The 13,295-nt window shown below is 34.6% G+C and overlaps 1 protein-coding gene across 1 annotated transcript; it reads left to right on the forward strand.

Annotated features, from left to right (window-relative positions):
* The first annotated feature begins 536 nt into the window (after window positions 1-536).
* Window positions 537-4,678, forward strand: LOC147398346 (trihelix transcription factor ASR3-like). Its single transcript, XM_086447506.1, has 3 exons — window positions 537-1,402; window positions 2,776-2,817; window positions 4,071-4,678. Exons 1-3 carry the CDS (start codon window positions 703-705, stop codon window positions 4,367-4,369), a joined length of 1,041 nt encoding a protein of 346 aa, XP_086303632.1. The 5' UTR covers window positions 537-702; the 3' UTR covers window positions 4,370-4,678.
* Window positions 4,679-13,295: the final 8,617 nt, after the last annotated feature.

Consider the following 13,295-nt stretch of genomic DNA (forward strand, 5'->3'; position numbering starts at 1 on the left):
CTCTCTCTCTCTCTCTCTCTCTCTCTCTCGAGTCGAGTCATATATTTTAATATAATTTACATATTTTTTTCATTTATTAGTGGATTGGGACATAATTAACCCAAAACCCATCCAATAAATTATCATATCGTGTTTTATCAAAATTCAAATCTTTGATACATACTCTTAAGTTATTTGATCAAAATGGTTATTGTTTAAGGTGATCCGATTCATTGACAATCTTAGATACATTGAGAGGATCATTGTGAAGTTCGATAAAATCATGAAATAAATCCTTATAGGAAATTGATTTTTGTTTGATCTGAAATCCGATACGATCAAAAGTCCAAACCAAATCTAGGGTGTTAGGACTATTGGATACATGATTAAAACATGTTAGATATTAGATAAAATCTGACCCAAACTGGATCCAACCCATTTAATGACCCATTTGAGGGAGGGTGGTAGTGCCCTGTCAATCCAAAGAAAGAAAGTGATGTCCTTTAACCTTTTATATAGTGAGAATTGAATGCAAAGCGTAGAATATAAGATCCAAATTAGCCATTAAAAAACAAACCCATTAGAGATTTAGAGATTAGTCTCTCTCTCTCTCTCTCTCTGTTGTGGGGGCACCAACCCTTCCAACTAAACGGACCTCTCACTCTTAAACGCCGTTACTTTACTGCGTTAACTTACGTCCTCCAAAAACCCACTCTTCCGTTTATGGCCGTCGACGGAGAATCTGACGCCGTTACTCCCTGTAACGACGATCAAACTTCTGTTGACGTTGCCGATGATGGAAATAAAGCACCAAGACTCCCTCGTTGGACAAGACAGGAGATACTTGTTCTTATACAAGGGAAGAAAGTTGCAGAGAACCGGGTTCGAAGGAGTAGAATCGTCGGTTCGGCTTTTGGGTCGAACCAGCTTGAACCCAAATGGAATTCGGTGTCTTCTTATTGTAAACGGCACGGAGTGAACCGAGGACCGGTTCAGTGTCGGAAACGATGGAGCAATCTTGCTGGGGATTTCAGGAAAATCAAAGAGTGGGAATCGCGTATAAGCGGATCGGCCGAGTCGTTCTGGGTCATGAGGAACGATTTGAGGAGAGAAAGGAAATTACCTGGTTTTTTTGATAGAGAAGTCTTTGATATCTTGGAGAGAGGAGAAGCAATTGCGATGGTAACGGCGGGGATGACGGTGACGGTAACTGCAGACGCGAAGGATAACAGAGGTGGAGTTATTTCAGTGAAGGAGGAGATGGAAGACGAAGAGGAGGGAGAGGAGGAGGAAGCAGTGTTCGATAGCGGTCGGTCCGCTGCAGCGGACGATGGGTTGTTTTCTGATTTCGAGCAATCAGGGCAGGAGAGAGTGGAGAGAGGGAGTCCTACAATGACAGAGCCGTCTCCTTTACCAGTTTCAGGTAATTGGGCTTTTATTTGTTTTTTGAAAATTTTGGTTTTTTTTTTTTCAATTTTTAATAATAAATTATTATCTTGAAGGTCTTTGAATTGGGTTGAATTTTTATTTGGGTTTGCAGAATTGAGTTTTGAATTCTTGGCCATGACCCATTGAATCTTGTGAAACATTTTGAAAAAAAGAAAAAAAAAAAAATTGTTGGATTATCAGTTACCAATTACTCTAGATTATGAGTTCTAACATTTTTAATTAAAATGTTCTTTGTAGCTAACATGATAAGAAATTGTCATCTATACCATATGTATCTTAAGATATTATAGTCACTTTATCCCAATGTTATGGGGATGTTTCGTGAGATATTGTATTATATAATCCCAATTTTATAATTATTATACCATAATTGTTATTTTATTTCAAATTATTTAAAGCATACTGCCAAGTACATAAATCCTATTCTTTTGTGCTTGTCATACATGATACCCATTTTTGGGATTCTGACACTAGTACCTGTAAGAAATGGATTTTGAGGTTAATGAGGTCTCTGTTATGTTCATCAACACCTTGAAATAGGAATTTATTCATGTCAAACGCATCATTTTCAAGTGTTTATTTGTGTCAATTTTGTACCCTGGTCATGTCTCCTACTGTACCTACTTAATTTAGTCGAGTGGATTTACATTGGGGGCAATGGGGGTACTAGCCCCCACAAGAATCTTCAAAGTCTATGAGAATTTATGAGCTATTACCCCCACAAGCAGAGGCAGAGCCAGGATTTTATTGTAGTGGGGGCAAACTATAATTAATGGTACTGTTGAAAAGCTTGAATATGAATAGTTTTGGGGAGAAATTCAAAGATTTTTCGTTAGAAGTTGAAGAAAATGCTATTTAGGTCTTTTCCAATTAGTCCATGAGAGAAGGCCCAATCAAGAGACAATGTCATCTTCAAAATCTGTAACAGGACTGGGGTGGGGGAAAATAAGGAGGGAGAGGAGTGAGAGTGGGGGCAAATGAGGCATGTATTTAGTTGAAAATACAGGACTGTCTCAAAGTTCTAACGGGGGCAATAGCCGCCACAAGCTCCTTACTAGTTCCGCCCCTGCCCACAAGAAAATTTTCACTTTTTGCCCCCACATCATCAATATCCTGGCTCCACCCCTGAATCTAGTATTTGTTTTTTCATAAGGTTTATAAAGGTTCTTTTGCCATGTCGGTTGCATATTATGATTGTTGGGTGCGAGTTTTATGAGTTTGTGGAGTTTTTGTTCTCTTTGATTGGTTTATGGGGATTATTGGTGTAGTTTAGAAATACTAGTTAGTATTATATGAATTTATTGTGGATCTTGTTATTGATTTTTTTGGTTTTTCTTTTGGATGCAGAGAAGCAGTACCAACCAATTTCCGAAGGGTATTTAGATCAAGGTAATGTAGATTGTAGATATCTAGCTGAATCATAATAATTGATTCTTTATTTCTTTAATACTTAGAGCTTCTCTGTCTATTTTAATAGTTAAAAAAATTTAATTATACCAAGTCATGTAATGTAGGGTTGTGCAAGAATCACATTTTGTGTTGGAACTTTTGATTTTTCTCAACATTTATAGGTTTTATTATCGCTCACATTTGATTCAGTCGATTTTCTTAACCTAATCCATGATCCATCTAACTATTGGATCATAGATTAGGTCATTTCTTGTATAAAACAAAGATTTCGCTCCATTTGCTGGGGTATCATTTTAAATTTTGTCTCAGTTTACTGTGTTCTCATTCCATGAGGGAAACATTCTCTTTTTAGTTTAATTGAATTTTAAATAAAATACTGACAATTTAGGATTAGAATGAGTAGAACAGAAACATCAACTATTGACTCCTACCTTACTTTAAATATTTACATGTTAAAGAAGAAAATCAAGGCCGTCTTCTATACATACAAGTTATGAAACTTTGCATCCTGTACTTGACTCAGCCAAGACTAGAGCCAATTTTCTCTTGCAAACCAGATTTAGATCGGGTAGACAAAAATGCTTGAAACCAAGTAGTACACAAGATGTCCTTGCTTCTATTACAAAGCAGTATTTTAGAATGCTGATATTGGCAACCCAGCTTTTACTTATTATACCCCAATTAAAAACAAAGAAAATAGTTGACTTGTTAAGAATAAGTAAAAGTTAAGGTGCTAATAGAAGCTCTGTTGGTTTTTTTTTTGTTTTGGCTAGATTTCTATTTTTTGGGTTTAAGATTTCATATGAGCCTAATCATAATTGTAAACAACTACTGAAATTGTTTGAACAAGTGTTATAATGTTTTCTAATGTTGAGATTATTACTTGTGCCAAACCTTTGTAACGTTTGAAGAGTGTGTTTTAATCTTTAATTGGCGTGTAATAAGTAAAAGTTGGGGTACCAATAGCAGCTTTCTAAAAATATTTCTTTGGGGTGTAATAAGTAAAAGTTCGGGTGCCAATATCAGCTCTCATATTTTATTTACTTTTTTCTTGCTTGGTTGTTTTGCATCTTTCTTTTATGCCTCATTCGGATAAGGTGTGTATCGTGCTTAAAAAATACGATTGGCCATCATGGTGACACAGGCTCAAAACTCTTTATTTCCATTAATGTGGATGGTTTGAGACACTTGGAAGGGAGTCTATCATGCTCTGATAGGTTTTACTTTTGCAGGCATGGCCAGCCAAAAGAAGCAAACTTCAAATCCCGAGAAAGGATCCACGTCACGGGAGGGACAGAAGCGGAGGAGGTTGTTGTCAGATGAAGGTGAAGGTGTAGGTGTAGACGCCACTCTGCAGGACCATTTGATTAAAGTACTCGAGAGGAATAGTAGAATGCTTACAGCCCAACTTGAAGCTCAGAACATCAATTGTGAATTGGATAGGGACCAACGGAAGGATTACACCAACAATTTAGTTGTTGTTCTTAGCAAGCTTGCAGATACTCTCGGAAGAATTGCTGATAAGTTGTAGCACTGCTATTAGAATTTGGGTATACGGGTAACGAAGAGAGAGAGATAATTGTAGCGGCTGGGGAAGATTCAGCGGATTAAATTTTATAATCTGGATTTTGATCTCATCCCAGTATTTGGGTTGGTTTCTATTTCTTTTGCCATTACAGGGTTCACATACTGATAAACCATAGGAAGTTGAGGAGGGCATAAAAGCATTAGGTGTTTCCTTTTACATTTATATCTTAGGAGATATTTTTATGGAATTTTGTAATGTTCTAGTGATTTTGTATTGGATTGATTAATAATAAGTTATTAACTTTATTTGGTATACGTCATGTTTTGTCACTTTTCTTCTTATGTTGTGTGTGTGTTTTCAAGGTTGGTGCAAAAGAAGAGAGATTCTTTGCCACACCAACATTTGCTAATGCCACTCCAATTATGTGTAAATTACCAAAGAATTAGCACACATCTTGGGGTGGTGTTAGCAAAAGTTGGTGTGGCGATAGAAGTTCTATAAAATAGTAGTTAGAGGTCATCGTCAAGTTCGAACACCTACAAACTATGGTACCGTAGCAGTGGCAAATTTCGTTTAGGACAGTGTTTTGTGCATGCTTCAACCATTAATTTTGGTTAATATTTTTTTTATTATATTCAACTTGAAAATCATGAATTATTTCAAACTTCTTCTCTCTCTTTCCATAAGAAATCAGTACAAACGAAAATAACAACAATCACACAAAGGAACATAAAGATTTTGCATGGTTCTCTTAAGATTGACATACGTCTACGGATCACACCAATTCCACTATGAAGAGAAAATTCGCAGTTACATATTACTCCATTTCACCAAAAATTCCCAAGGTTGGCCCCCTTCAAACCCTCCAATGAGCTCAGCGCCAAGCTCAATCGGCGTGAAGGCGTGGCTTGATTTACAGTACCTCTTTGTTGACCAATACTGTTAGACTCTGGCTCTCAAGACTCCATTAAGTTAATTCAAAAGAAGTTTACAATAAAAAAGTACCAACTCCATGACATCACGTACTCCTCTTGTTCTACTTAACAACCCAATTGACTTCACCAGAACCTAAAAACTCTCAATTAATAACGGATAAACATGACTCATTCAACCCTACTCTTATGACTTAGCAATGATGCCTTAAATCCAAATCCCCTCAAGATGGTTGTTGGAGTTCATGGTCACCTCATGCTTAGAAGTTGTTCATTTAAAATTCTCTATAAGAACAGTTTCACATGGATTAATTATATAACAAGTGCAGTCACAATCACAATATCTAGTTTCCTTAATCAATTGAGTACTCATACTCCAGTGCTCTCAGTGCTTGTGCAGGGATAATGGATTTAAAATTGGGTAACCATATCCATGATTCGATTTCAAAGGTCCCATATTCATCAAATGTTTATATGGTGTCAGTGTTTGTAGAGTCCTTGATGGGTTGATTGGAAGAAACATAATTTCGTGGAATAATTTAATTACGTGTTATGAGCAAAATGGTCCAACAAATGAGGCTTTCAGGTATTTTGTGAGAATGGACTTTCGAATCGTGCTCAATGAAGTTACACTTGTCACTATAGTAATTAGTGTATATGCATTATCTGCGAATGAAGAATGTTTACAAATTCATGCTCGTGTTATAGACACTCCAAATGGTGCAAGCCCCAACAAATAAAAAGCTTTGAGTAATGCCCATTTTTTATAAAAGAGATTGCAAAGCCTGAAATCCAATTCAGCTTAGCCCATGGGACACATGTCCTTTTAAGAAAAATAAATACACATGGTACTTTCTTCATTGTCCTTCCAAATTCTTTTCCACTTGCACGGTCTCATCACGGGTTATAACTTTAAGAGAAGCATGTAATTGGTGGGTCAACACCTTAAACCTATTAGTGAGGCAACCGACAAAAGGCTTTGGAAGAGAAATCCTACAATACCTCTCATTCAACTTGGAAATTAAAGAAAAACACATCTAAAGCATATACAAATATCTTGAAAAGAGGGTGGATGAACCATTTTACCTTCAAGGGTTTTGTTAAAATGTGCACTAAGGACACACGTTAAGGTGCATTAGATACCCATTTGAATAGTAATTTTATTTTTCTTTGACCTTGTTTTAGTATTTCTAAGACGGGTTGACAAGGTAAAATATCAAATGTGATGGTAAAATGGGTATCTATTTTGATAACTTGAGTTCAAACCCCCCTCATTAACCACCCACAGGGATTTATCCCATCTTGCCTGGTATGTGTGATTTTCGGGTTATTACAAATACCGAGGATTTGGCACGAGATATGATGCTCTAAGATGCCAGTTGCCTTGTCCTTTTAGTCGAGCCTAAGGGTCCGACACCTCTATCCTTAAAAAACAAAATATCTATTTTAGCAAAAATAAATAAATTGTCTTTTAATAAATATTTTAAAAACATGAGTTAGGCCAATAATTTTGGCCTTGTTTTGGTACTTAGGCAAGACGGTTTGAAAGAGTAAAATGACAAATGTGATGGTAGAGTAGGTATCCATTTTGGTAAAGATAAAAAAATAAACACTCTTTTGATAAATATTTGGGAAAATTACCTAAAGGATCTTGGTGGAGGAATTTGTTTTCTAACTAATCCTTCAGATTTGGGTGGTCTCTTAATAGTCCATTTAGTAAACTTTTTTTTTTCATAACTATCCATGAACCTTGTCTCCCACATTTCTCATGATTGAATGCCTTAACCATTCAAACTCATCATTTTCATCTAAAAGAATTGGATATTCGGCATCTCAATCAAGTTTCAGAGATTTCATTCCTTCGAAAGGATTTAAGAAGGAAAAAAAGAAGTTATTTTCAAAGATTTTTTTCAAATATTTTGAAGATGTATGTAAAAAATTAAGAATTTTTTTTCACTTAGTTTCTTAGTTTTTATTTTATTTTATTTATGAAAATCAATCAAGAATTATTCTTTTTGTTTGAAATCATCTAAACAAGTTGTTATCTCAAGTTTTTTAATTTATCTTTCCATGTATTTTAGTCGGAAAAAACTCAAAAATCGAAAACGATTGGATTTGACCAATGGCATGTTCGCCATTTTTTTAATTTATTATCAAGTTATACAATAAATAAAAAATGGTGAGTTTGACAATAAAAAGTGGTGAATTCGACAATAAACAAAAAAAGTGATGAGTTCGACAATAAGTAAAATGTGATGAACTCGAAAATAAATAATGGTGGGTTTGATAATAAAACTTGTGAACTCGACAATAAATAAAAAAGTAGTGAGTTCACCAATAATGACGGACCATTAAGAATGAAAGTTTAATAAATGTCTTATTAAACTATCACCCAAAACTTAAGGATTAGTTAGAAATAAATCCCCCTAGTAGGGTCCTTTAAGTAATTTTTTCTAAATATTTTTCAAACATGTGTTGGACCAATGATAGTGGCCTCATTTTGTACTTTGTAGGATGGTTTTGGTAGTTTCCTCCATTGGAAAATTAAGTTATCGACACACTGAATATTCAGTAGGAGAATAATACACAAGAATATCACCTTAACATCCTTTTAGCCATATCTTTTGAGGACAGCGAGTAGGCCCTCCAATAGGGAATCTCATTTCGTCCTCTTACCCATTCTCTTCAGTGGTTGTACAAATTTGCTAAAATCAATGATCTTAGTATTTGAATTTGTATAAAATTCATTCAAATCCTTATCGGATATGAATTTGTATATATATATATATATCGGAGGGTTCATGGGAAATACGTAAAATCATATGTAAAAACAATCATTTTTCAAAATATGGGTTAGAAGGATATAGAGATCATCCTCAACATAATCTAAAACTTCGAAATCCATCAAAAGTGGTAACTAATTATTGGTAAAAGATCGATGGTCTACATTCTAAATCACTTTTGATGGATTTAGAAGGTTTAGTTTGGGCTGATTTTTTGTGAGGATGATCTTCTCATCATAGAGATAATTCTCACAAAAAATCAGTTTAATCCGAAACTTCTAACCCATATTTTACAAAACCATTGTTTTTACTTATGTCCCATGAACAGTCCCCCATATATATATATATATATATATGGGTCCCGTTCGGCACCCTAAGTTTTACCACACACTTTAACAAACGCGTTTTGTCTTACATGGGTTAGAAGTTTCAGAATGAGCTGATTTTTGGGGAGGATGATCTTCTAATAATAGAGATCATCCTCACCAAAAATCAGCCCATTCCAAAACTTCTAACCCATGTAAGACAAAAAACGTTTGTTAAAGTGTGTGGTAAAACTTAGGGTGCTGAACATTTCCCTATATATATATAGGGAGCGGTTCGACGGACGTTTTGGAAAACGTCTAAGAAACCCATGTTTTGGAGCCGTTAGATGAAGTTTAACGGACGCTTCAGATGGAGAAAGACATCACTTCAACGAAGGAAATGGGGTTTCGTTATTTTTCAACACACTCCCTCAACTTTTCCCTCGTTTCTCTTTGTCCCATCTGCTTCGTTTAAACTCGACAGAAGTGAAATCTCTGTTTCATTGAAACTCGACAGAACCGAAAATCCCTCTCTTCTTCTTCTTCATTTTTATCTCGTTTGAAACCCATACAAACCCATCGAAACCTTCTCTACTCTCGATTGAAAATCCAATCCATCGAAACCTCTCTTTTTTTTAAACAAAACATCTCCTCTCCTCTCTGTTTTGTTGAAACTCGACAGAACAGAAAATCCGTCTCTTCTTCTTCTTCGTTTTTCTCTCGTTTAAAAAACATACAAACCCATCGAAACCTTCTCTACTCTCGATTGAAAACCCAATCCATCGAAACCTCTCAATCGACAGTAAATCCAACTCTCTTCGTTTCCTTCGAACCTTCGCCGATTGGAACCCTTAAACAGGAAATCCTAAAAACAAAACAAAACCTCTCTTCTTCATTTTTCTCTCGACAGAAATCCCATCTCTCTTCTCGATTGAAAACCCAATCCATTGTCTCTCTCGATCGACATAAATCCAACTCTCTTCGTTTCCTTCGAACCCTTCGCCGATTGGAACCCTTCAACAGGAAATCGTAAAAACAAAACAAAGGTTTCAAAGACTCGATTGACAGGTTCTAAGAACTCGAACTCTCTCGATCCGTCTCTCGATCGATCGACATCGATCTCTCTCTTGTTCAGTCGACAGCTTCAAAAAATCTTAACAGTGACTTTTGACAAATCATTGTCTGAAGCTTTGGCCGATCTCTATCTCCAAAAATACAGGTCTCTCTCTCTCTTTCTTTCTCTATTGGAATAATTATAATAATTATTAGAAAATTTTCGATAAAAATAAGGTTGTCTATGTTTTGGTTCATCAAGAAAAATGAAAAGTAGAATTTTTTGAGATACGGAGGTCCTCTGTTGGCAGAGTATATAATTTCTCATTTCTGAAAGCCGATGGTTTCTCAAATCTATGTCGTAAATAACTATATCAGTTGTATGCGCCCTTACCCCTTGTGAATTATGTTTCTTTAATTATCTTAGTGAATTAAACTTGTAAGATTGAACAATTGAACAATTGTATGTCACAACTTATTTTTTTCACAAATTCAATGAATTTTCCCTGAACATTTTTATAAGAATGTGACTTGTTGAATGGCCTTGCACCATGTCATAAAGATATCAAAAAGAATTATTATACTTCCAAATCATAATTGATTTCGAATCTTAGGAATCATAGAGCAGGTATATATATTTTAATAACCAAAGTAATGAAATTCCTCCCAATTGATCACTTAATAAACCAGTCCATTGGAATACAAGCATTAAGGCTCATTTAACTTTATAGGGAAAGAGAAAATACGTACTCATTGTGAATTTCTGGTTCATCTTCTTCAACCACCCCAACAATACTCATTAATTTGATTTCCTTCATTAGTCCTCAATGCATAAGGAGATCAGGGATCCTTTGGTTATTGGTAGAGTTATAGGGAATGTTATAATAGAACTCTACCTATTAGAGTCACCTATGGGACAAGAGAAGTTAACAATGGATGTGAGTTTAGACCCTTTTCGGCCATGTGCACGAATATACATGTGATTTTGATAATTTTCTTGTTATTGGTTTAGTTGATCTGAATTTATTATTACTTCACAAAGAATTACAATTCTCACATGGATATATATCTTTGATGCACATGGTGTGTGTCTAACAAATCAAAGGTGTTTGTATAGGGAACGGATTAAGGGACATATGAAAAAACAATGTAACATTAATAAATTTTCAAAATTTGGCCTAGAAGTTTCGGATTAAACTTATTTTTTGTGAGGATGATCTTATGATGGGAAGATCATCTGGAAAAAAAAATCAGTCCAATCTAAAACTTCTAACCCCATTAAAAGTGATTTAGAATGTGGATCGTCGATTTTTTATCAATTTTTTTCAATAATTTGTAAATCACTTTTGATGGATTTAGAAGTTTCATATTAAGCTGATTTTTTGTGACGATGATTTTCTCATCATAGTGACCATCCTCACAAAAAATCAGCTCAATCCAAAACCTCTAACCCATATTTTGAAAAATCATTGTTTTTACGTATGTCCCTTGAATCGCCCCCGTTTGTATAATGTTTAGTCTTCCATTGATATATATATCATTCTGTTATTTATTGACTTTTTATAAAGAATTTATTTTAAATTGAAGTGATTTTTTGAATAAATTAAAATGATGAGATATATCTGAATAATGGTTTAGCCATGGTTGAGACTTTTTGGGTTGAAGATATACATATAGCAGCTCTTATATATCTTCCCTATTGTAATTATTGTTTGTATTGAACCATATGTTATTGTCGTTTTAAGTGTTATTGATACTAAAACGAAGTTGTTATAGGAATAATTATAAAAACTCTTAAAATTTTATGAAACCACTCACAATTAGTTTTGTCAGGTTTGCTATCAAAATGGGCAAATTTTATGTTGTCTTTGTAGGGAGAAAGACGGGTATATTTTCCACTTGGGAAGAATGTCACCAGTACGTGGATAGATATCCGTCAGCTTGTTTCAAGTCATTTTCATCGTACGAGGAAGCCACAAGGCACTTTATCAAAGATAAGCGTACTCGTGAGATAGTTGAAGAAAAATTCCATGAAGTAGAGGATCAATTCCATGACTTGAAACAAGAATTCGATGAAGTGAAGCATGTGGAGTTCAAGAAAAAATCCAATGTATTAAAGAGATTGCATGTAATTTGTATAGTTATTTTCATATTGTCTTTATTCATAGGTCTGTATTTTCTTTGAACTTAGTAAGTGTATGTATATTGTATATTGACTTTAATTATTTATTATCTTTTGCCTATCTTAGTTAAGTTGGACTTGATCTTGCTAATTATAATAATTATTAGGAGAATGATTAAAGATAGGATGTTGAAGAAGCCATCAGGTTATAGTCTTATTGACGTTTGTTCAGCATGAAAATCAATTTATAGTCATGGCAACCATTACGAATGGACATTACAACACCTCAAATGGTGGGTGTTCAACCCTTTTGAATATGTACTCTGACATAGGACACATGGTAGGATACATCAGTTTATTATCTCCAACTTAAGGATCAAAAGGGACTATCTTCGCAATAATGTGATCTTCAACTTATCTCCCATTGGGAACCATATTAGAAACTTGTGTACCATTTACACCTACATCAGCTTGATTGACAATGTCTAGTTATTGAATTTGAGCATTTTTTACTAAGACCTTGAAATTCTCGTGTTTAAGCATATGGTTCGGGCTTGAGATGAAAAAGCTCACCATGGCTACACATCACATCCAAATAGTAGGCATTAATCACAGCCTAGAGAAAGGATTAAAATATGGTGTAAGGTTCAGCTTCATTTGATTCAAAGCCAGAAAGAGGGTCTCATCACATGCTTAAATAATAGGGGCAACAATACATCTCATCATAAAACTCAAAAGTACCCCCTACACCTTTTGCAAAACTAATTCTGAAGACAAAATATAGAAGATCTACATATCAAAGATTCCACAGTTTCGGAATAAATCCCCCAAGGGAACTGCATCAAGGAGAAACTGAAATGACGGAAACATCGACAATAGATCCATTAAAACATTCAGGTTGTTGCCTTTCACCTTCTACCTCTGCAAACTTGAGAGACTTATTTCTGAGTATCTCTCTTGCATATCTTTCAGCTCACCTTCCATAGATTTGTTCTTTGCCTTCAGTAATGCAATTTGACTTAGCACTTCATCTAAGCAGCCTTGATCATAGATACCAGAAATGGAAACTTTCATTTCTTTTTCTGAGAAAGTTTCATGGCTGCTGTGGAGACAAAAAAAGAAAAGAAAAGAATAGGCAATAAATTATTATCATGAGGACTAAGATAATGTGTCCTTAACCCATAAATAAGTGTTTAAATGCAAAAATAGAAGGGAAAAAAAATTGAAATCAGAAAAATGAACTTGTAATACCTTTTGATTACTTCTGTAGTGCCATTTGAACCAGACAAGAAAGCTTTAGTGCCCATCTCTGTATCCAACAAAATTTCTGCTATATTTGTTAGACAATATTTGTTAAACAATGAAACTGTTGAACAAGTCCAAAGAATGATATTAAAGCTTAGCTGTACATGGCATACTAGTTAATAATGATGATTGCTTATATTAGAATCTAAAGTGAATTTTAAACTCTCACTTAATAGGAAGTTGTAATAACTCTCTAAATTTCTTTTAGTTGTCAACTTTCACTCCCAACTCTCTTCTTCCAAATAACTCCTTATAGATATTTATCCACTGTTATGAAAGATAAAAATATTTGCTTAGGAAAAAAAAATTCCCCACTGAATTGGTCATATAATCTTACCACCTAGGCTGTACTTGTTTGTGCCGTGAATGTTCCAACCTACACTGAACAAACTTTAAACTTTGAATGTTTGTTTGGAACAATAGGTTGAT

The sequence above is a fragment of the Akebia trifoliata genome, chromosome 7 (genome assembly GCF_017979445.1).
Source record: "Akebia trifoliata isolate Shusen 1 chromosome 7, ASM1797944v1, whole genome shotgun sequence".
Lineage (NCBI taxonomy): Eukaryota > Viridiplantae > Streptophyta > Magnoliopsida > Ranunculales > Lardizabalaceae > Akebia > Akebia trifoliata.

Bases quoted from the DNA above. Each gene is read 5' to 3' on its own strand.
- LOC147398346 (XM_086447506.1), top strand. From the start codon at position 703: ATGGCCGTCGACGGAGAATCTGACGCCGTTACTCCCTGTAACGACGAT. The intron at 1,403-2,775 runs GTAATTGGGCTT...TTTTGGATGCAG, and splicing joins GTCTCCTTTACCAGTTTCAG to AGAAGCAGTACCAACCAATT. The intron at 2,818-4,070 runs GTAATGTAGATT...TTACTTTTGCAG, and splicing joins CGAAGGGTATTTAGATCAAG to GCATGGCCAGCCAAAAGAAG.